At 44.3% G+C, this 24,686-nt stretch overlaps 1 protein-coding gene across 1 annotated transcript; it reads right to left on the bottom strand.

Moving 5' to 3' along the window:
* Positions 1-13,176: 13,176 nt before the first annotated feature.
* Positions 13,177-23,720, bottom strand: LOC120977573 (myosin-4-like). The gene is made up of 40 exons (XM_040405570.1): positions 23,666-23,720; positions 23,216-23,431; positions 22,898-23,041; positions 22,652-22,808; positions 22,534-22,561; positions 22,333-22,447; positions 22,154-22,246; positions 22,005-22,068; positions 21,827-21,925; positions 21,636-21,739; positions 21,393-21,531; positions 21,144-21,262; positions 20,908-21,057; positions 20,652-20,822; positions 20,259-20,565; positions 20,114-20,184; positions 19,935-20,022; positions 19,733-19,850; positions 19,355-19,478; positions 19,139-19,275; positions 18,786-19,041; positions 18,456-18,698; positions 18,192-18,368; positions 17,966-18,111; positions 17,794-17,884; positions 17,320-17,709; positions 17,109-17,235; positions 16,858-16,976; positions 16,465-16,661; positions 16,201-16,384; positions 15,938-16,103; positions 15,196-15,320; positions 14,801-15,109; positions 14,438-14,641; positions 14,228-14,353; positions 13,971-14,141; positions 13,782-13,886; positions 13,595-13,690; positions 13,315-13,479; positions 13,177-13,194 (listed from the first exon to the last, which is right to left on the bottom strand). The coding sequence occupies exons 2-40, from the start codon at positions 23,417-23,419 to the stop codon at positions 13,177-13,179; spliced, it is 5,847 nt and encodes a 1,948-aa protein (XP_040261504.1). The 5' UTR covers positions 23,420-23,431; positions 23,666-23,720.
* Positions 23,721-24,686: the final 966 nt, after the last annotated feature.

Raw genomic sequence — 24,686 nt, 5'->3', positions numbered from 1 at the left:
ATAATCTATAGTATCTGTAATCTGCTGATATAGTGAAACCAGATCGTCTGTAAGGCCTGGCATTAGTCCCGGTACTTGGTGCTGCCGGATCTGGACCATTACTAGGGATATCCATAAAGAACCAATTGTGTGTTGTCTAGATAGCGGTCACCCTATCCTGTACTGTAGAGCATCGGGGCGAAATGGGGTCTTATAGTCTGCACTATCGGGGAGTAGTATAAAAGACTCATGTAACCAAATAAATCCGTAGTAGGATCCACAAAGCATACACTACATTACATCCAGTGGCTCCTAGACACTCTTTCCCTTAGGGGAGCCCAGTGCCGCCTGCACCCATGGGGTCCCCAGGGGTCTCCCTGTTCAAAGTTCATTTCATTCCAGCTTTTCATTTGCACACAGGCATTTTGTGCCTCTTATTTATTTTGTCTCTGATCGTGTTTTATGTACTTTGTATTTAATTGCATTGCTGCTTTTCTTCTGTTGAATTGGTTTATGCCAAAGATTATTTTTTTATAGAGGCAGCATGGTCTAGGGTTCAGCAAGGGAATCTGCTAACGGTACAAACGCCATTCCCTTACTTATGTTCCCCTTTACATGGTCACTGTTATACGGTTCTATAGATAATTCTGGCTGCCTGCAGCCGCCACTAGAGGGAGCTAAGTTTATTACGGAGTTCGATGATAGTAAGCTCCCCCTAGTGGTGGCTACAGGCAGTTAGTAATTTGGGACTCTATTAGAAAACCAGATCTCTGACCCTTCAAAATCAGCACAGAATTTGGGGCCTATTTATTTTCTTGTGCCTTTCTGTTGTGTACTTACCTCCAGTGATATCCTTTAAGGGGTTCTGCAGGCATTATGAAAAATGGAAGCATGCCTCAGACCTGTGGAAGAAAGATGGTTCCATTAATATTTACCCATTTGTCGTGTGGCCGATGCCTCCATCTCCGCTGCCCATGCAAAGGCTGCAAGCTCTTCTGCTCGGACCCCTGCATAGTCGTAAATGGTCAGGATCTGAGTGGAAGAGCTCGCAGCCAGTGCAAATGCAGCGTGACGGAGGGGTGAGTATTAACAACACACCGTTTTTTTTTCCCCCACAGGTCCGAGGAATGCTTGCATTTTCCATAATGGCTGGAGAGCCCTTTAAATACATGTGTTTCTGGAAACCAGTATGTAATTCAAGACTCCGCCGTTGGAGTTTCCTTAAAGAGGTTATCCGACACACAAGCAATTATGTCCTCTCCGTGTCCTATACCGCCTTGCTCGCTTCCATGGGACGGACGTAGACGTAATTCTTGGCAGTCTCATAGAAGTGAATGGAGCGGTGGACCGACATCCGCACTGCTAATTCATTCAGAGAGGGGACCTTGGGGCCCTCAGTTGTTGGGATCACAGGGGGTCCCAGCAGTCAGGTCCCTAGTAATGCGACATTTATGACCTACCCAAGGTGATGGTGGGATAACTCTCTTTAAAGAATGTATAGGGATTTTCCAAAGTGGTTGTTTCCTAATCTAATTTTACTTTTGTGATAGACGTCCAGTGGTCAACTTTATATTGGGAAATATTCCTGCAAGTCCGCAACGTTCATTACGGGGCCTCCAGGTGTGTCTTCACTTTTAAAGGTCTTTTTTTTTTTTTTTCCATGCCATTTTCTAGACCAGGCTTCTGAAGGACGTTGTGATGGTCCCAGGGCAGGGCATTACTTACGCCTTGTATTCTGCTGTGTACTACACACTGCCTTGGTTTGCATTCACCATTTGTTACCTGCTTTGCTGGTACCGGAGAGAAGTGACGGCTGCGCTCCACAGGAGGACGCTGGGTTGTATGTCTTGTGGACTGCAGCCATACCTTGTTACATAGACCAGAGGTGTGCAACCTGCGGCCCTCCGGCTGTGCCCTGGGCGTTGTAGTTTTCCAGCAGCTGGAGAGCCACGGGTAGCATGCCACTGGTGGAGCCATACCTACCTGTGGGTGGAACTGTGAATCCGGCTGCCTCTTGCTACCAGGTTATGCTGGATCTTGTAGTCGTCCACAGTCCGTAGAGCTATAGGTATCCTGACGTGTACCATGTGACTGTATATCATGTTTGATCGCGCCAAAGGTTTGTCCATCCGCCTGTATGCCTTCATGCCCGCGGTGCACATTTTACATTTCTTTCCATGGCTGGCATTTTTAGGTGCAGAATGTGTCACCCTGTTTTCTTGCCCGTCACCTCGCTGGTCAGGGGGCCCAACTCGTGCCCAGTAGAGCCAATGGTCATGGCTGCAGATGTCTTTCCACTCCATTGATAGCATTTGGCTCTCAGCTGTTTGATTGGCTGAGTGTTATGTGATGTCACCATAACCAATAAGACACCATAGTATGTCCGGTGCAATGATTAGGAGGGGTGTGATATATGTCAAACAGCTCTGATTGGCCAAGAGGACTCACCTGACTGACCCCTCACAATTGTCTCTTATAGCAGGCGATGAGGCGGTCAGTGGATCCGGAGAGGAAAACTCTGTTTTGCATACAGGAGGCTTTTCATGTCAGAAAGGAGTGCATTTAAAGGGTTTGTCCAAGATTTCGATATTGATGGCCTATTCTCGGGGTTGTTCATTAATATCAGATCAGCGGAGATCCACCTCCTGGCAACCCCACTGATCAGCTTTTTAAAGAGATCGCGGCGCTTCAGTGCACTCTGCGGTGTCTTCCTAGGCCAGTGACGTCACGTTCTTCGGTCACATGATCAGAAGGGCAGCTCTGTTGCATTCAAGTGAATGGGGCTGAGCTGCAATACCACGAACAGCCACTATCCAATGGACGGCACTATCCAATGGACCCTCGCAGATCTGATATTGATGACCTGTCCTCAGCAAGAAAAAAAACTGCAAGTGTGATTACAGCCTTAGGGCATCTCATAGACTGCATCTAGTGATCAGCTCCCCTGCAAAACAGATTGTGTCCCTCCGTCCCCTCTTACACATTCCTCCCGACCCCTGGACCTCATGACCCTTCCGTGTGATCTTTCCATCTCCAGAAGGTCATTGACTTTTGTAAGTAGGGCAGGTGAATTCTCCATCGGATCGGCGGGAGCTGTATTTTTGGATTTTTTTGGGCCTCCGTTACCCCCTTGCTTGTCTTCTAGGCCCCTTATCATTTAATAAATGTCACGTAACCGGGGCTTGGCCTTTTTATTTTCATTCCTACCAGTAACAGACTGGACACAAGTAGCGCTCTTTTTACGTTTTACCACCGAGACATTCTGCACCGCAGGACGATGAGGGTTCACATGCCGCTATCGGGATCGGGCAGGCGGGATGCCCCTGAGGATACGATCACTCCATAACAAGTGTGTAGTATTAGCGGACGCTGCGCGCCTTACAGGGAACAGTCTGCGAAACACAAGCTCTGATTTTTGTGACCTTCTGATGTAAATAAATATTATTATCCTGTTAAACGCGGCCTCCTCATTGATTTCCCTCGCAGAGCACCAGCCTATTCCGCAGCGCCGTACGATCTGGCTTCTGTAGGACACACTGAAGGGTTAAGGTTCCTCGTAACCTCCTAGCTGTGCAGAGCTGCAATACGGCATCCGTTGATTTCTGTCTGATTTGGTACGGAATTTCTTGGCTGGGGGAGATGGCTTCCGTAATATGGTGCAGGCAGTTCACGTACAGACTCCGTGTACTCAGCGCTGCCGTATGGTAAGGAAATGAGTATATTTCACAGTAAGCTAATATAAATCCCTGTGTTTATTGGGGGGCGTCCCATAGAGAGATATAAAAAAAAAAAAGGGGTTTTCAGGTAGAGCATATGGATGACTTAGCCTCTGGACAGGTCGTCAATATCCGACTGTCGGCACCGCACCATTTAGTCGTTTGAAGGGTTATTGCAGCTTTGTCCTGGATAGTCCCATGTATGGCCACGGCACGAGCACCATAGGTTCTTCAGACAGCCGATCGACCAGGTGCCGACCTCCTCCCATATGATATTGACGGCCTATCCATCACTGTCCTGAACCTGGAAAATCTAAGGATATATTGGTAGCGCAAGGAGCCCATGCATGATGAAGCTGGAGGTGACCACGTTGGTGGCAACTGCACCTTCTACCCTGCAGACACAGCCGTGTAATGCTGATGGACCGCCGTCACTTCAACCTCTTGCATTTCTCAGGTAGAGCATATGGATGACTTATCCTCTGGACAGGTCGTCAATATCAGACTGTCAGCACCGCACCATTCAGTCGTTTGAAGGGGCTGCAGCACTCGTGCCATCGTTGTAGCTTTTTCATTGGGAGCCTTGGTCCTTCTACCTGTAGGTTATTGCAGCTTTGTCCTGGATTGTCCCATGTATGGCCACGGCACGAGCACCATAGGTTCTTCAGACAGCCGATCGACCAGGTGCCGACCTCCTCCCATATGATATTGACGGCCTATCCATCACTGTCCTGAACCTGGAAAATCTAAGGATATATTGGTAGCGCAAGGAGCCCATGCATGATGAAGCTGGAGGTGACCACGTTGGTGGCAACTGCACCTTCTACCCTGCAGACACAGCCGTGTAATGCTGATGGACCGCCGTCACTTCAACCTCTTGCATTTCTCAGGAGAACATGGCCACCGGTCCCCAGGGTTATTTTTCTCAGGTGGTGGAGAAGGTAAAGACATTTAGCAAAAATCTCTTTTTGGCTAGTGACCCCCCCCCCTAGTGTGACCTGCAGTTGCACCAGGTAATAGGATCCACGCATTGTAAATACGTCCTCCATCCTCGATCATGACATACTCCTGCCACCTGATCTGGGGGGGGGGGGGGGGGGGGTTGTCCATAATCCTACAGACGGATAAGGTGTCGGCCACGTTCACACTCTCCAGATTTGTAGAGTTAGCTTTGCCTTAACATAACACAGGCTGGCGGCACATGGGGTGAATCCATTAGACGCAGTTTGGGGTCAGGGGTCGCCCGTGATAGTTTTGGACGGATCCTATTTCCATGACTGTTTCGTTGAGGTTGTTTCCGGACGCTTCACAGGAGGATGAATTGCAGCCAGTTGTACATACTGCAAAGTGCTGCCACCTGCCGACCTACACCTGTCCGGGAACTACAACAACTTTGGCTCCCAGAGCATGCTGAGAGTCGTAGTGGGTACACCTTGAATGTGATGGCTGACAACCACCGTGTGCATCCTTATCTTATGGCCACATGCAATGGTGTATGATTTCACTATTTTGCAGAAAAATCGAGCAGCCGTTCACCGCCACGCCTCCCCCCCCCACACCTTTAGACCACATTTCATGCATGTTCTTGAGCAGCCATGTTGTAGCTTTTCAACACAGATTTGTAATGTATAGGGTGAAGTCTGCAGCAACAAAAAAAAGGTGGCCCTCCCATCTTGCCTGGACAGACTACAGCTATTAGGGCATGCTGGGAGTTGTAGTTTTGCAACAGCTGGAGGGCTCAGCAAGGGGCGCACGGAGCATGCTCCCCCCTTCAGGATGAGAACAATATGAAGTCTATGCTGCATCATGGGAGTGACACGGACAAGAAATGAGGGTACTTCCCTGCCATGGAACCACTGATGTTCATATTACTTGTAAATGGAACTCCCCTTTAAATATGGCTGCTGTCGTACTGTGATTTCTAAAATGCTGCATCATTTGGTTCCTCCGTGTGCAGCAGACACCTGGGACTGTCCTGTAAGAGGTCGGGGTGGTCTCGAGGGGCACACACATGTCATCGCAGGATTCGATTTCCCTGGAACATTTTCTGTTGCTAAGGCTACATGCACACGCACTTTATTTGTTTCTGTGTCTGTTCCGTTTTTTTTTGTTTTTTTTTGCGAATAGGATGCGGACCCATTCATTACAATGGGTCAGCAAAAAATGCGTGTGCTGTCCGCATCAGTATGTCCGTTCCGTAGCCCCGCAAAAAAAATAGAACATGTCCTATTCTTGTCCGTTTTAGGCATTGCTACGATGGATCCGCAAAAAAAAAAAAAAACGTATGGCACACGGATGTCATCCGTTTTTTTTTTTTTTTGCGGACCGCAAAACAAATACGGTCGTGTGCATGTAGTCTGAGTTTAACTTTTTCTCTTCAGAAGTGATTTCTCATCTGTTCTGAAACTCAACCTCCCACCCAAAGTGAGCGGAGCCCAGACCAAACACAGGGCGGACAGGAGGTTACAGCCGTAAATACACGCGGCTTACCCATAACCGATCACTTTTAGGTAGGAGAAAAGGGGGTCATTTATCAAACTGGTGTAAAGTACTACTGGCTTAGTTGTCCATAGCAACCAATCAGATTCCACCTTTCATTTTCAAAAGAGCTATCCAAAATAAAATGTGGAATTTGGTTGCTATGGACAACTAAGCCAGTTCTACTTTACACCAGTTTGATAAATGATCCCCCAAGGTCTATCTATCTGTCTCGCGTCTATCTGTCTCGCGTCTATCTGTCTCGCGTCTATCTGTCTCGCGTCTATCTGTCTCGCGTCTATCTGTCTCGCGTCTATCTGTCTCGCGTCTATCTGTCTCGCGTCTATCTGTCTCGCGTCTACAGTATCCGTCTGTCCATCCATCTTACAAGTATGTTTTCTGAACACTTAGATTATTAGATCACAGCCCTATTTAAAGCTAAAATCAGATACTGTAGTAGCAAATATCCTTTTTCTAATCTGTTTTTATTTTCTGATTACAGATTTATTTATTCTATTTCCTGAACATGATTATGAGGCGGCCATCTTGAGTGATCTGTTCTTAAACGCATTAAGAAAATTGCTTTACAGTGTAACGTTGTATTTCCCTACCTCGTGATATTTTCCTACCCTCGTCACTTCTGGTCGCACCGGACATGAGGTGAGGAGGTGTGCCGCGCCGCGCAGGCGCACAACGACGGGGTAGGGAAATTTCACAGCAGAGTTAGCTGGACAACGGCCGACACTGCACATGCGCCGGGAACCTCACCAACGGTTAGGGTAGGGAAAAATTACGGGCCAGTGCGCAGGCGCGGTGATCAGATGGATGTTCTCAGCTGGACACCGGCAGACACTACGCATGCGCTGGGAGCCTCACCAGCGGTTAGGGAAGGGAAAACATTACGGGCCAGTGCTTTTTCCCTACCCTAACCGCTCCCAGCGCATGCGCAGTGTCGGCCGGTGTCCAGCTGAGAACATCCATCCGATCACTGCGCCTGCGCACTGGCCTGTAATTTTTCTCTACCCTAACCGTTGGTGAGGCTCCCGGCACATGCGCAGTGTCGGCCGGTGTCCAGCTAACTCTGTTAAATTTCCCTACCCTGTCGTTGTGCGCCTGCACGGCACACCTCCTCACGTCATGTCCAGTGCGACCGGACGTGACGAGGGTAGGGAAATATAATGTTACAACGGCAGCCCCATGGGCCATAGACACAATGGTCAGGAGAAGACCTCAGTGATTTCTTTAGGAGCGTTTTCTAGGCTGCTCTTTGCCCTGTGCAGAGGTCATTGTACAAGGAAGGAATAGATGAGCTCTGACAATCGCCTATTGTGAATGGTGGATCCTGTCTTATCTCTACACAGAGGTGATATCATTACATGCAGGATTAGAATGACAGATAAGCAGATAACTGCAGTAAAGTGGTGATCTGTACAGACCAAGAAGTGTCGCCAATTCTTAGACATTGTGGCCAGTGCGAAAACTGCAGGATTTTATGGTTTTTGTTCTTTCTGAAAGGCATCGTGGGGTTAACCATTCCTTTAAAATCTCAACCAAGTGAATTAAATTGTAAATTGCTGCACCTTTTCAGTGCAGAATCTGTGCTAAAAATCTACAGTAGTCCCTCAGCGTGTGAATTCATCCAAAAGCTACATTTGTAAGCAAATATAAGGCCATGTTCACACAGCAGATATTTTAAGAGGATTTTTTAAGAGAATTTCCCTTTCTATGGGAAATTCATAGAACTGACTTAGTTGCCCCTAGCGACCAATCAGATTTATCACGGACAGCCATAGACAGGGGTGTGGCCAAGACATTTGAGTGACAGGAGGAAGAGGGCGGGGCCAGATCACACTTGATAAGATGAGGGAACAAGAAATGAGTCTGTAGTTGTGGGGAGATGTTAAGAAACAAATATGTTGTGACAGGATTTCTGTCAGAAATATGAGGTAACAGGCATAAAAAATAGTGGGGATATCCCCCAGAGATAAACAGACCGCCATAATGGGGAAAATCCCCCCCAGAGATAAACAGACCGCCATTTTATTTATGCTGTGTAACAGAAAACAAGATGGCTGTGGTAAAATGAAGTAAAAGATGAATGTATCCTGAGCAGAGATGAAGGAAATGACAGAAAAGTAATGGAAATATTAAAAAGTGGCGTTAGTTTTACCACCTAGATGTAATTGCGGTGAAGACCCAGCTTTCCAAGTGTCCTGAAAAGTGTATTTTCCCAGCGCTATATCCCCACAGATCCGTTATTCAGACGCCTGGGGAAGCTGGGCGGCAATGAATATCGCATTACATTTTGTGAAAGGTTTGTCGCCCACGTTTTCCAGACTTCTGAAAGTCACATTTGCCTCATTATGTGGTGATGGATCCGCTGCCCCATGTCACTGTAGGAGGCCCTGTCCAGACCACGTTGATGGCCTCTGCTTAGCGCGTGCTCCCGACGCGCACACCAAGTATGTCTATAGGGAACCATTAGCCTGACGGAGGTCAAAAGAATGTCTCTTTTTTGTCAGGGAGATATAATTAATATCGTAGTAGATGGCGTCGGTCCATACAACGGTATACAGTGAAAAATTATACCGCCCCATACTGTACATTCTTTTATCATGAGACCCCCTGAGTGACAACGTACCCTCTCTGTATAGACATACAGTGAGATACTTCATGGGCCTCCATCTTCGGTATACGCCGGGAGCGTTTCCCAGGGTGTATCAGGGCGCACCTAACTCAAAAGTCGGTCCTCTATTATATTTACATACATGTATTTTTATGGCAGCGCACTAATCTATATCTTGCCGCTGGATCATCACTTAAAAATGGTGGCCCGGGTTTAGAAATATGTTTTCAGGCGAACCCCTTAGATGCGACGGCCGCTATTAGCCAAGGCGTCCAAGGGGTTAAACAGCAGAAATCTGAGTTATCTCTTATCCTGGCCATTGCAGATGGGCGATCGTGTGGGCACGCGCCCCTGTGTGATGGTAATGTACATCATTCTGCGATAAGTTCAGCCTGCCAATAGCGTGCATGTAAAGGGGCTTGCTTAACCCCTTAGTGACCAGCCTGTTTTGGGCCTTAATGACCTGGAGTTTGTTGCAGGACAACTTTTCCTATAGTGCAATGCATTTCAATGTCGGTGCTGTACTGACATTTACCAGCAGGCAGCGCCAGAGAGGCCTAGACGCTAGACTAGGTGCCTGCCTGCACTGCCATTGGCACCTTGCAATCTCATTTGTGAGTTGCTCCCTCTGTTAACCACTTACATGCGGCAGGTGCCATTGCCAGCAGTAAAGGGTTAACCGACCCGTATCGGCGCTCCTGCCAGTTCGGGCCGTTAGAGCAGGAGTGCAGCTCTCATGTAAGAGCTGGGCTACCGTAAAAAGCCAGAGGCCCAGCCTAAGGCTCCTTAGTGACTGTCGTAAAAAAAAGGCGTATTGGTGGTCACTAAGGGGTTAAAGGGCTGGGAGGGGGGGGGGGGGGTTTGCAGGATTGCAAAGACATGACTGTCTTGCTTTCTTTCAAAAACAGTGCCACACCTGTCCACAGGTTGCGGCTGGCGTTGCAGCTGAGCTCCACACACTGGCGTAGCGCTGTTTTTAGTAGAGCGCAGCCACATTTTACTAATCTCCTTTATAAAGGAGACCCTCTCAACAGGAGAATGGGGAACCAAGGTGGTCACCTGTCACAGCGGGGCTTGTTGCCAGGCAACTGCTCAGATTAATTTGGTGTTTACGCAGATGATTCAGAGAAACTCTTACTTTTCACAGGGTGTAAAGCAGAGTTACCCTTTAATACATGAGATAATTAGTCACAAGAACCTAACGCCTCCCAGCTATGGAGCCGCCTCGCTGTAATGATATCTCTTTGTGACTATGCCAGGTATTTGTGTCTGTGCTCCCAAGCCACTAAATGGAACAGACGGTCGCAGTTGTCGGCTGAAGGGAATGTTAATTTCCTGCACCGCCACATACTGTATCTGGATATTATTTCAATGAAATACTTCCATCAAGGAGTGGTGAAGCGTACTATTTATTGTACGACGCTGTAGATTAAGCCGGCACTGTATTAAGCGTATAGTAATGAATATAGGCGGCATAATATATAGATCAGCCTAAGGGCTCATTCATACTTATGGATCTGCAGCAGCCCAGGAGAAGCCGGCGCGGAGGATGGGAGTGGTGGTGGCTCTGGCTGGCACAATGAATCACAGTCGTTTTCCTCAAACCGTTGCGCACACTTTCTTCTCCTGGGGCTCTCTCTGATTCTGTGGCTCCTGCCTGATGGTAGGTGGGGTGTCTGGGGTGCAGGGCACGTAGGGTGCCGTGGCCAACGTATGGTGTAGGAGTCAGAAAACCAGACCTTTACTCAACCTTCACTATGGTAGACACAGTTCTAACTGTGCAATTCTCTCCCAGATAGCGATGTATGGATTTAAGCAAGGATGGAAGTCATGGCCCTCTTCAGACTCTGTCTTGTTAAAGTCTCTCTTAGTGGAATCTATGGCTGACAACAGTACCTTGTCAATAATGGCTGTAGTGTCCATTGCAGGATAAAGGATTTTGAAGGCATGTCTGGCCAGGACATGTCCAAGTGTGAAGAGCGTCTTAATGGTGTCCCTCACAGCAGCAAAGTTTGAATGGCTGTAGAAGCAGGTTACCTTGCTGACTCTCTTCCTCTCTTTCTTTCTCTACTATTTCTGTAGATCTTGCAGTAATCTGTCTAGTCTCTAAATCTTTCTGGGCCTAAGGAGAGGGAAAATGAGACAACTGCTTCCTATACCCGAACTCTCCCTATATATTCCCAAGCTAGGGGGCGGAACCAGCCACCACCTAGTTTTTTTTACAGAAATAATAGGATTATTAAGCGGCTGTGCCATCCATACATAGCTATACTGGTTGCAATACATTACATAACAGTATATAACAAACCATTTGCAGACACCCCCTGCTCTGGGGTGCCGCAGATCTTTGTCTGGATTCATGTTATTGATGACATTTCATCCCTGTCAGATCTGTGGCGGTCAGACTTCTGGCACTCCTACCGTTGCGTCCTCTTCTATCTTACCTGTCTGCCATCTCCATTGTAGCAGCGATGCAGTGCAATTACAGCTGTTCACTCCATTCACTTGAATGGCTGAGGACTCATGAGCGCAGCAGCCTCTTCAAATAGCGAATTGGCGCTGGCTCTGGGAGTCGGACTCCTACTGATCTGATATTGATGACCTATCCTGAGGTTAGTTCATCAATATCATTAAACCGGACAACCCCTTTAATACAGATCCCTAGGTGTGAATGAGCCAATTTTGTACAGATCCTCCAGGTTGGTCTGGGCTACGTGACAACTGACTCCTCCAATCAAATAACGGAAGCCATATTTTACACGCAATGTAATGTTTCTGTGACATGGTTGTCCCATGTATGTAGTGACAAGAAGTCCATGCGACGTCACATCACCTGAGCACAGGCTGCTGCTTGAAGTGGATGAGATGTCTTAGGGTGAGCCAGGTCCTCTGAGGCAGTGATTCAAAGACAAGTACCCTGGTCAAAGAACCTTTCCTGCAAGGTTACCATCTAAAATAATTCTGAGGAACATAAATGTTCTTAAGTACTTAAGCCTGTGAAGCACAATGTGGAAGGAGGTAGGTGTACATCTCCAAATTTGATATAAATATGTGGAATGCTAGGTGGTATCTCTTATGGTCCCTCGACCTAGTGGACATTACAGGTTGTTGCCCAGCACAGGAAATACAAAAATATGACAAGAAAGTTAAACCCTTTCTGACCATTCATTTAGACATCTTGCAACTGGGAAAGGAGTATTTTCTATTGTAAGACCAGGATGATAAGGAGGTAGTACAGAACTTAAGGTAAGTCTTTCTAAAAACATTGGGACATTGGGGTTGACACTTCTCATGTAGAATACACGCCATAATTAAGGAAAGGCTTGGGGAATCTCAAAACCTTCTGGCAGGTAATCCAGCCCTCCTCCCATAATGCTCCAAATATGAAGAATGATGGTTTTAGTAGCCATCTTTCACTATCTGAAACCTTGGACGGTAAGTAGTTATGACCAGGCACCACCAGCCCTACTGATGAATGTGAGTGATACCACTCGTGGGCAAGACCAAGCAGACCATCCTTTTTACTAAATGTATAGTTTTTCAGATTGCAGTGAATGAGGAGTAGACAAAAGGGGTGCCTTTTTAGGACAAATGTAAACTTTTTCACCCATTTAATTAAAGTACGGGGAGTACAGGATCAGTAAAGAAAATATCCACATAAAATATTACAGAAACTTCTGTCATCTTATCTCATGGAGTAGATGGAACTGATTTTTCACTTGTGAACATGGAAGGCCCTCCATCTGATATGTTCTTCTTAGACAATAACTTTCAGAGAAGTGATACCTGTGAGCAATGAACCTAAAGGAATATTCAGGGGTGCACTGGCCATAGACCCTACAGGGAAGTTTCTTGGTGGGTCAATACCCAGAGGGTCACCCAAGACCATGTCAGGCCATTGGTTACTTAACGATCTGAACCTGTCATCACCATTGAATTCAACTGTATCACCATTATCAGGTCAGTAATACAGTTGAATTCTACGGCAGGCACAGGAGCCCATGGCATCCTGCCCCGCCGTTCACCCTCATCGGAAACAGCCTTTGAGGCAGTGTACAAACGGCACACAGACGCGGGCATCTTAGGCCTAGGGTTGAAGAGGCCTGTGGCCTGCGCTGCAGAAGGTAAGGCTGAGTTTGTCTACTTGTGTTGCCCCCCACCTTCTGTCAATTTGGATAGGCCATTTTTTTTTTTTTTTCAAGGACCACTTTAAATTGCCAGTCCGCCCCTGAGAATATTAAATCTGCAAGACCAAAACATTTGTCAAAAGCTAGAAATGGTTTATTCTAAAAGGTAAAGGGAAATGTCGGGGCAGTTTTAAAGAGAAAAGAAATTCACATTTTGCAAATTTCATAATCCCCTTGTGTCGAGGTGTCTTCATTCTTCATTGTCTTTCTGCAAAGGCAAACAAACAACATATCAGCATATCCTTCTGTACTATGTAGATGTTTCCCCTACTATTAAATACACATTAATGGACCTTTCTAATATTTTTATACTATTATCATTTTGTACTTTTATAGAAATCATTGTAATGTCCTGTACCTTGCCACCGATGTCGCGGCTCTTTGCTCTGAGTTTGTTCACTTGGGACTCAGCAATATCGGCTCTTTCCTCAGCTTCCCCCAACTCATGCTGGACTTTTCTGAAGCGGGACAGGTGGGCATTGGCCTGTTCCTCCTGGAAGTAGATGATTAGAAAAGGCGCTTGTTACAAAAATTACTAAACGACCTATTCACATTTAAATCGGCTATTTCCTTGTGTAAAAATGATTTATGCCTTAATTCCTACTTACAGATTCCTCAGCCTGTCTCTTGTAAGCTTTGACCTTCAGCTGCAGCTTGTCTACCAGATCTTGAAGTCTCAAGACATTTTTCCTGTCTTCCTCAGTCTACAAAAAAAGAATACATAATTGGTGTTTTTTTTTTTATAGTTTTTTCTCACATAAAGAAGCTTAGATAATGTGAGTTAGACCACAGTACCTGATAAGTCAGCTCCTTCACTCTTCTTTCATATTTACGAACGCCTTTAATTGATTCAGTGCCACGCTTCTGTTCATTCTCCAGCTCGTTTTCTAATTCGCGTACCTGTGAAAAACGTGGTTATTTAAAAAAAATATATATACATTTTTTTTAACACAGTTCTATACACATGAAACATACAAGCCATACCCTAGCCTCCAGTTTCTGGAGCTGTTTTTTGCCACCCTTTAATGCAAGCTGTTCTGCTTCATCCAGACGGTGCTGAAGGTCCTTCACTGTCTGTTCAAGGTTCTTCTTCATTCTCTCTAAGTGGGCGCTGGTGTCCTGCTCCTTCTTCAGTTCTTCTGCCATCAGAGCAGCCTGTAAGTAAATGCAGAAACATCAGAAATAAAGCTTCTTATCTAGCATAACTAGTGGATGTATTTAATAGAGCATTTAATACATACATCAGTGATTGCCTTCTTGGCCTTTTCTTCTGCGTTCCTAGATTCTTGGATTGCTTCCTCCACTTCAGTCTGTAGTTGACTGGTATCATTCTCTAACTTCTTCTTGGTGTTGATAAGGCTTGTGTTCTAACAGAAAGAATACATCTTATCACCCTTTGTGCTCACATGTTATATTTCACCCAGGAAGAAGACCCTTACAGAAAGTCTTACCTGGGAGTGAAGAAGCTGAAGGCGTTCACTTGCATCCAGAAGTTCCTGCTCTGCCACCTTACGGGACCTTTCTGTCTGTTCCAGAGCAGAACGGATCTCCTCAATTTCAGCCTGTTGCAGGTTGTTCCTACGTTCCACAACAGCCACTTGTTCTTTTAGGTCTTCCTGGCTCCTGATGGCATCATCCAGCTGTAGCTGGGCATCCTTAAAGTCAAAGAAATAGGAAGGTGACATTTAGGAAGAGTAGGCATGTTTAGTTTTATCATTGCAGAAAAGTCCTTGACTAGAATAAGAAAAAAGGCATATACATCGGTGAGATGTAGAATGGTGTGCACATGCGATGATTGGCATATCTGGTTGTACCTTCAGTTGTGCTTGCACATTTCTCAGCTGTTTCAGTGCCTCTGTTGCTTGACGATTGGCATGACTGAGCTGAATCTCCAGCTCATTCAGGTCTCCTTCCATCTTCTTCTTCAGCCTCAGAGCGTCATTCCTGCTTCTGATCTCAGAGTCCAATGTGCTCTGCATGGTATCAATAACTCTCTGGCTGTTCCTCTTCAACTGATCAATCTCCTCATCTTTCTCTGCAATCTTCCTGTCCACCTCAGATTTCACCTGGTTCAGCTCCAGCTGGATGCGAAGTATCTTTGATTCTTCATGTTCCAGAGATCCCTAAATGGATATAGACAGGTTTTTATTGTTTTTCTGATCTATTGAACATTTTTAAATCTCTTGAATTTTGCAGCGTGATTTAGCACCTCGGCTTCCTCCAAGGCAGCTTGCAGATCATTCTTCTCCTGTTCCACTTGTTTTTTGGCTTTCTCCAGCTCATTGATGGACTTGCCTGATTCAGCAACCTGTTCGGTCAGATCTGAAATCTCCTCTGAAAAAAATGGGCAAATGTTAATTGCATTAGAACTGGCTTTGACCATGGCTTTTTAAAACTTAAGTATTTGCTTTATTAAAAAATACATAAAAGTAATACTTAAAGGGAACCTGTCACCAGTTTTATGGTGTCCTAACTAAGGGCAACATAAATAAGTGACTGATTCTCTTATCACAATGCTGGGTCACTTTCTTTAATTGACCCAGTCAATCTGCCAACATCTTGTATTGAGAAAAGTTCCAGCTGATAATGATGAGTCATGAATATTCATGAGCTCCTGACTCTCCGCGCCCACCTGCTGCTGAGTGACAGTTTGTTTCCATATGAACCAGCAGCAGGTGGGCAGGGGAGTGGCTATAGCTCTGAATTAAATATACGCTGGACTCAATGACATCACGCTGGACTCAAATCCATCTTTGTGTGTATATTATGAGGTAACCATCTGTCACACCTATAAGTGAATACATCTAAGGTACTTTTTAGTAGTTAATGATTGTATATAATTAGTTAGATTATAATCAAATATCCACATGACAGGTTCCCTTTAAAGTGTGTGTGACTGGTACCACTAGGGGCCAACCGCAATGTAAAGAAATGCGATGTAAAGTGCTTACGCTGCAGGTTCTTGTTTTCACGTTTCAAGGTTTCAACTTGTTCTAGAGATTCCTCGTAGGCGTTCTTCAGCTTGAAGATCTCTGTGCTCAGACCTCGAGCTTCTTTCTGAGCTGCCTCCAACTCAGCCTGACCCTCTTCAAACTTCTGCTTCCATTCAACAAGGACCTGCACAAAGATGGCCATTTAATCACAATCTCGTATTCTCATAAAAATAAACCGAGTGTTTTCCATTGAACCTGGTAATATTATAAGGAGATCTTACCTTGTCAAAGTTCCTTTGCTTCTTATCAAGAGCAGCAGCTGCGCTATTTGCCCTCTCAACATCAACCATCAGGTCCTCAACTTCAGCCTGCAGCCTCTGTTTGGTCTTCTCCAGGGAGGCACATTTGGAGTTAACAGCTTCTACTTGCTCCTCTGCATCTTGGAGACGCTGTGCAAGCTTTTTCCTGTAGATGAATAGTGAGAAGGTGAGTTATTCTTCCTACACACCATTGTTTCTGTCTACATTACATATATTGGGTCATACTTGGCTTCTTCCAGCTCTTCTGTGCGCTGAATGGCATCAGTTTCATATTTGGTTCTCCATTGGGCCACTTCACCATTGGCCTTGGACAAAGCTCTTTGGAACTCGGCCTTTGCCTCTTGCTCCTCCTCATATTGTTCACGGAGCAAATCGCAGTCATGGCGGGAAGATTGCAGAGCATGAGCAAGGGCATTCTTGGCCTGTCAATGCAAAGAATGCCTTCATTTATTAAACCGCATTCAATTTTGAAAAGGTTGAATGCAAATCAAACAATTGACTGTGGACAGTCAAAATCACTTCAAATGATAGAGTATTGTTAATAAGGTCCTTATGAACTTATTCGATGTTTAGGCACCTTAAAAAGTTATAGGGCAACCACATGATTATTTCATATACCTTGGTTTCCTCTTCCAGCTGCCTCTTGAGTTCTTCAACCTGCTGTGTGAAACCTTGTTTTCCTCTGGTCAGTTGGGACACCAGAGCGTCTTTTTCCTCTAGTTGACGGGATTGCTCACCTGATATAAAATAACATGGAAACTGTATAAACTATATTGAAGCTTCCTGCCAGTTTGAAAAATAATTAAAATATAGGATCACAAAAAAAGACGTGTTGTGGAGTAAAGTTGATACATAAGGTGGTGATGTACCATTTTCAGTCTGGAAACGTGCTCTTTGGGCTGTGAGGTCATTGATAAGACGCTGGTGCTCATCATCTTTAGCCTTAATTTCACTGAGTTGGTCTTCAAGGACACGGCTCACTTTTTCAAGGTTGGCCTTTAAGGATAAGTCCCAGTATTATTTTTGTGAGAATTTAAATAGTACATAGACTAACATATTTCTAGAGGATAATTTTAGTACCTTAGATTTTGAGACATTTTCTAAGTTGCTGGCAAGGTCATCAATTTCCATCTTCAGCTCGCTCTTCTCCTTCTCCAGCTTCTGTTTAACTCTCTGGAGATTATCAATCTGTTCTCCAAGTTCAGCGACACTGTCGGCATGCTTCTTGCGCAGGGCCGCAGAGGTGGCTTCATTCTGGAGGGTGGACTCTTCCAAGTCACGTCTCAGTTTCTGGAACTCTGCCTCACGCTTCTTGTTCAATTCAATCTGAGCTGAGGTTGCTCCTCCAGCTTCTTCAAGCCGTTCACTGATTTCCTCAAGTTCTCTGGACAAGTCAGACCTTTGCTTCTCAACCCTGGCCCGAGCAGCACGCTCAGCTTCAATCTCTTCCTCCACCTCTTCAATACGGGCCTAGTACAAAATAATGAAATATTAAAATACAATCCAGCCGATTACCAGGAGCCAAGACATCACTTCCCCATGATATCAATATACCTGCAGCTCCTTGATCTTTTTCTGCAGTTGAGAACTCAGGGACTGCTCATCTTCAATCTTTCCTTGTAGCTGGCTTAGCTCAAAGTCCTTCCTTTATTTGTAAATAGATATTTGTCAGTAAAATAATTTTGATCAAATACATTTCTAGATAAAGATGATTGAATATACTAACTTCTTAATTTTTTCTTCACTTTGCTGTTTCTCATTTTCTAGATCCATAATTGTTTCTTGAGCTAGCTTCAGATCACCTTCAAGCTTTCTCTTGGCTCTTTCAAGGTCAAGACGTAGTTTCTTCTCTTGTTCCAAGGACCCTTCCAACTAAACAGATATATATTATTATTGTATGCTTTTGAGGTTCATTATATTATATTTTATACATTACCAGTAGGGATACTTACATCATCTACTTGTTGTTCCAGTTTAGTTTTGGCTTTGGTCAGAGAGCTAACTTTGTCCTCCTCAGCCTGCAGGTCATCAAGCGTTTGCTGGTGAGCCTCCTGGAGAGCTTTCTTCTCTTTGGTAATCTTTGAAATGTTCTCATCCAATCCGGCCAATTCTTCAGTAAGGTTTTTAACCTAAGAAAACAGGATCAATTATTTAAAGAAATTGTATTTCTTGTAAATGAAATGCCATGGCTTTAGAAACTTAGTAAAATCCTTCACCTTGTTTTCAGTGGCATGCTTTTCCTTCTCGACTTTGGCCAGAGTAAGCTCTAGGTCATCAATGTCTTTCTTCAGTTCAGAGCACTCATCTTCAAGTTTCCTCTTCTTGGCCGTCAGTTCAGCATTGCTTTCCTCCTCATCTTCAAGCCTTTCTGTGATTTCCTTTATTTTGGCTTCCAGATTGATTTTGTTCTTAATGAGACCTTCACACCTCTCTTCTGCATCAGTCAAGTTCTCTCCTTCCTATTGAATTGAAAGTTTTGTACTATTGAAATATTACATTTAAAATAATTTCATGTTAAATAAGCTTGTTTTAGAAGATCCTCTTACGGATTGCACTTGCAGCAATAAGTCATTCTTTTCTTGAAGCAGAACAACCATTTTCTCTTCCAGTTCTTTCCTCCTTGCATCGGACTTAGTAAGGGCTTCTTTGGTCTTCTCGAACACTTCCTTTATGTTGGCCATCTCCTTTTCAGTCTCGGCACTCTTCAGGAGAGGTTTGATCTTAAAGTACAACTTCATCCATGGCCAGTGCTTCACATTCATGAATGACCTGACGTTGTACTGGATGATAAAGATTGCGTCCCTAGGAGAGAAAAAAGACAATATGTATTGGGTAAGATAAAATGTTGACCACGTTTATTCATACTTTATATTGAAATGTAAGGTTTAACTGTAAATACCTTCTCTCCACCATTTTCTTGAATTCAATTCTCATTAAGAAACCTCTGCACAAAGCCTGAGTACGAGTGATAAGTTGTGCCAACTTGTCATCTCTCATTTCTTCCAGAGTACCCAGGAGACCAGCTTTGAAGAAAACCTAAAGGATTTACCTGTAAGTAACTCTTTTGTTCTCCCTTTCAAAGAATATTTACATTATTTCACATTTATTTTCTTACCTTAGTGTGACCAAACTTGTACTGGCTATGATCCACATCAATAGAGCCAAGTAGCTTCTCAGCGGCCTTCTTGCTGTCAATGAATTGACCATCTGGGATTGCACTAGCATTGAGAACCTTGTAACTGAAGACAGTCATGGAGAAAATAAAGCTGTGAGTTTGAGCTCAAAGAGGGGAGTTCCGTATATTGCTAAAGATTTCCTTCTACAGAATACCATCTCCATAGTTATTGTTATGAGCCAGAGCAAATATCAACTGCAAACAGCATTGCCCATTCCGATATACTTGTTGCAACCAATTATTAAAAGAGGGGATTGCCCAGATGGGAACCCCCTATACCAAGAAATGGATAACTCAAGGGAAAAATGAAGTATTTACCGTTGTTTGAAGTCAGCATAGAGGATCCTGCTGGGGAATCCCTTTCTGCAGATTCTAATACCCTCCAGCACACCGTTACATCTCAGCTGGTGGATGATCAGATGATTCTCCATGGTACCTGCAAAGGAAGCAATAGAGATCATTATTAACTAGATTGTAAGCATGAGAACAGGTATTCAGTATTCCATGGCAGTGATTATACCTGGAGTCTTGGTCTCATTGGGAATCAGACAACGCACAAAGTGAGGATGAGTGCTCCTCAGGTTAGTCATCAGCTTGTTCAGATTTTCCTGTGGAATGAAATATGTGTAATATATAAAATGTACAGTAGTTATATAAAGAGAATGGAACCATATACTAGAGAACACCTAGCATTCTTACTCTGAACAGAGCAGAGACAGTCTGGAAAGATGAACCCTTCTTTTTCTTTCCTTTTCCACCTTCACTTGCGGCTAAGAAAATAAAAAGGATATTAAACAACTGTTCTTATGATTATAGATAAAGACATCATCTGTATAACACTTACCATCAGATCCGGCGTAACTGGAGTAGAGGAAGGACAGGAGTTTCACTGAAGATTTCTGGTAGAGGCCAATCACAGTCTCGTTCAGTGGGTCCTTGTTCTTCTCCAGCCAGCCAGTAATGTTGTAATCCACAGTACCAGCATAATGCACCAAGGAGAAGTGAGCTTCTGCCTTTCCTTTACCAGGCTTGGGCTTCTCAAAGTTCTTGCACTTGCCAAGATGCTGGTCATACAGCTTGTTTTTGAAGGAGGTGTCAGTAGCCTTGGGGAACATGCACTCTTCTTCCAGGATTGAGAAGATACCCATGGGCTATAAGGAGAAAGCGGTAGGTTGTTAGTCATCCATCTCCGATATCTTATGTTTATGTGCTGTGAATTGTTAGAACCAGAACCAACCTTCTCAATGAGCTCAATGCAAGCAGCCAGATCCATACCAAAGTCAATGAATTCCCACTCGATTCCTTCCTTCTTGTACTCTTCTTGTTCCAGGACGAACATGTGATGGTTGAAGAACTGTTGCAGCTTTTCATTGGTGAAGTTAATGCAGAGTTGTTCTAGACTGTTGTACTAGAAAAGTCAATGAAGAGTAGAGTATAGAAACTGTTGTATATTGGAAAACAGAAACCATCGACTCTGTTTTAATTCTGCTTACGTCAAAGATCTCAAAGCCAGCAATATCCAGCACACCAATGAAGTACTGTCTTGGTTGTTTAGTGTCCAGCTGTTGGTTGATACGGGCGACCATCCAAAAGAAAAGCTTCTCAAAGGTAGACTTACTGATGGCACCGATGGAGTTGTAAACCTAGGAACAAGAACAATTCTTGCATAAATTCAAGAACCGCTGATTGTAGTAATATATATTTAACTGCCGCCTCTAAAACTGTTTACCTGTTGAACGGTTTGTCCCTTGGTGACATATTCATTGCCGACTTTGACCCTTGGGTAGCACAAAGCCTTCAGAAGATCAGCAGAGTTCAGACCCATCAAGTAGCCAATTTTATCAGCAACTACAAATGAAACACAGCTTAATAATTTCCTGGGGCAATGTAGACAACGAACATGCAAGTTGGATATACAGTACGCTCTACAGAGACTTCTTCAGGGTATTTGTAAGACTAAAGAACAATAGTCAGTTACCTTCAGCGCCATCAGGTTCAGCCTGCTCCTCTCTTTGCTTTTGCTTAAATCTCATGTTCCCGTGGTGCATGACTGCTCCAGTCATCTTGTAGATGCCAAGCTTTTCTTCTTGTGTGAAGCCCAGGACGTCGATGGCATTCTGCACATATATATGTACAAGTCATTATCTGCTCAGACCTCACAAAATAATAGACATTATGGAACCTCTAACAATACAAAAAGATTCCTAGGGATATGACTTACGTCTGTAGCCATCAACTCCTCTTCGTCATCAATACTCTTCACAGCAATTTCACCTTGGCTGATGAAGGCGTAGTCGTATGGGTTTGTAGTAAGGAGAAGCATTTCTGGAGAATGAAATTAATACTGAGCAACTGCTATATGCTATAGATGCCACAGATTGATCCCCATGCATAGTAAAGAAGGAAAGTTACCAACAACTTCCGGCTTCTTGTTGGTCAGGATCTGGTAGAAGATGTGGTAACTTCTCTCAGCTGAAAGCTGGAATGTCACTCTGGACTTTTCCAGCAGGTCTGTAGATGAGTAATATTATCGGTAAATGATGGTAAGAAGACGAAACTGACTAAAATGAGTGTTGAATCTAAAACTTACAAGTCTCAATGTCAGCAGAAGACAATTTTCCTGTGGTTCCGAAGTGGATTCTGATGAATTTACCCTAAGGATTGTGAGGAGAGTGCTTCTTTTAATATACACGTTGTGGGAAATTGTAGAAGAATTTTTTTTAAATTTGTAATACTTACAAAACGAGAGGAGTTGTCATTTCTCACAGTTTTGGCGTTACCAAAGGCTTCCAGCAGAGGGTTAGCCTGAATGATTTGATCTTCCAGAGTTCCCTGAAAATGGGAAGGAATATTTAAGTTGAATGGTACTTCAGATTATAAGATGTACATGTTTACTACACGCTTGTATAGATGTTCACCTTCAAGCTGTTGCTTGGCTCCTTCTTCTTTGCTGAATCACCAACAGCTGCAATTGTTGCAAAGTATTGGATGACACGCTTGGTGTTCACAGTCTTTCCAGCCCCAGATTCTCCGCTGGTTGCAACGGAAAAAAATGTCAGTAAAACATGGCGACAAGTATAAGAACGTTGATATTGGAATATTCTAGATTGCATACTTACGTAATCAGGATAGACTGGTTTTCACGGTCTGAAGTTTGGAAAGAAAGCAAAATCTAAGTAATCGAGCAGACGATTCAGGAGAAAAAAAACTGGAGAAAGTTAAGTAATGAATACTGACTTGTTAACATGAACTGATAGGCGTTATCAGAGATGGAGAAGATGTGTGGTGGGGCTTCCATACGCTTCTTTCCTCTGTAGCCATTAACCACTTCGGGGTTGTACACTGGCAGCCATTTGTAGGGGTTGACAGTGACGCAGAAAAGGCCGGAGTAGGTCTGAAATTACACGGTAAAGTTTATCGTCTGAAATACAGGGCAATACTTATCAACATGTGATGGTTTTTGTGATGTTTGCTAAGACTTACGTAGATCATCCAGGCTGCGTAACGCTCTTTGAGGTTATACAGCACAGACGCCTCATTCAGGTGGGTCAGCATCGCCATGTCCTCAATCTTGTCAAACTTGGGAGGGTTCTGAGGGTAAACCTGAGTGTCTTTCACAGTTACGTCCTGGAAAGAACAAGAGGTTGGTTGAGGTGGAAGTTTAGGAATTGATATTTACTTCAAGTCCAAGTTATTAAGGAGGCTGGAAGTATCTCTACCCAAACCCCACTTATCATGGAGATATTCTTTATTGGCAGCCAATCCTCCTTTATGCCATAACTTAGTAAGTATAATGATTACCTTTCCATCATCAGTCTTCACAGTGACTTTACCACTGTCGCGGGCGGTGATGATACCTTTGATATACAGCTCTTTGAGGTCTTCCACAAAGCAAGTATTCTTGGCATCGAAAGGCTTGTTCTGAGCCTCCAATCTTTCTTTTTCTGATTTCCGCAGGAAGGGGGCGGCCTCCCCGAAAACCGACAATTCACCCTCTCCCGACATGGCTGAGGCAGTCTGTCAGAAATGTCAAAATACAAGCTACGTGTGACTATTGGCTGTTCACAATCTGCTACCCACAGAATCGTGTCATGACTAAGCAAGCAGTGCATCATGGTTTTTACAGAAATGACCATGTCGTCCAAGCACATGGTGACATTTGGTTGCCCAAGCAAATCAAAAGCACAGGCAAGATGTATTTTCTTGTCAAAAGTTTTACTGTATATCTGGTAGATTCGTTAGTATGTTTACATTTTCCTTACGATAAGCTGATTTCAGGGTGTCCTGCCACTAGGACTCTCTACACTCGGCTGCAATCTGTGAAAGAACCCAGCAGCAAGTTTTTTTTATTTTTTTCTGCGGCGCCACCACAGGTGACAGGAAGCATTACACTGTTCACATTGAAATCACTGCAGTGAAATGCTGGATCCTCGTTCTATATTTATTATCAAGTAACAGATTAGTCATGAATCCCCTGCACAATTGAGTCAGAATTCATTATACAAGGGCTGAATTACAGCAGTTACAGCACTACATGTTGTCAGGTGTGGATAACCTATGTATAGTTCTATGTATCCTGCATCCATAGAGAAGCACTTAAATGGGTTGGGACCCCAACTGATCATGATTATAGGGGTCCCTGAGCCTCCTGTGTGAATGTGCATCAGTGTAAAGCACCATTCACTGTCTATGGGGCTATGACGCTTGGGTATTTATTGCAGCGCCGTAGACGTGAACTGAGCAGTGGTCCCATACAGAGAATTTGGGGAATAGGTGATAAAGCCAACCCCTTCAAGCTGAATTTTAATAGTAAGTATAGCAGAAAAGGACGTGTAGTTAAGTTATTCATGGGAGTATGATCAGATGAATATGTTGTTGGTAAAGCCTAGCGTACTTGTGTTATGTATAATGAGTGTATCGTATGTAATCAGTTTGCGCTCTGCTCACCTCTTGGTGCTGCTCTTGATGAAAATGATCTTTCCTGCCCCTGTAGAGAAATGGAGATAAAGTCGGGTTAGAGAAGTGAATGGACAGCAGCTGGTATCCCAGTCTGGAGGAAGAACTTACCAAGAGGTTACTGGTGAGGAGCCGCCTGGAGGGTTTATATAGAGGACTTTCTGCTCCCCCAGCACAACTGCACTCCTGTTAAGGAAGGACTCCATTCCCATAACTGTCCACAGAAACCCAACACTTCCAGGTCTTCACAAGTAAAAATAACTGAACAATTAGGTGGCATTGATGTGTCCTTCTGTGTTATCTACTGAGGGGAGAC

Source organism: Bufo bufo, chromosome 8 (assembly GCF_905171765.1).
Source record: "Bufo bufo chromosome 8, aBufBuf1.1, whole genome shotgun sequence".
Lineage (NCBI taxonomy): Eukaryota > Metazoa > Chordata > Amphibia > Anura > Bufonidae > Bufo > Bufo bufo.
This window is presented reverse-complemented; position numbering and strand designations above follow the sequence as displayed.

What these genes read in the sequence shown, in the direction of transcription:
- LOC120977573 (XM_040405570.1), bottom strand. Translation starts at nt 23,419, where the DNA reads ATGTCGGGAGAGGGTGAATTGTCGGTTTTCGGGGAGGCCGCCCCCTTC. An exon ending in TGGAACAACAAGTAGATGAT is followed by an intron (nt 18,112 to 18,191) that starts GTAAGTATCCCT and finishes ATATCTGTTTAG; the next exon opens with TTGGAAGGGTCCTTGGAACA. An exon ending in AGCAAAGGAACTTTGACAAG is followed by an intron (nt 16,104 to 16,200) that starts GTAAGATCTCCT and finishes ATCTTTGTGCAG; the next exon opens with GTCCTTGTTGAATGGAAGCA.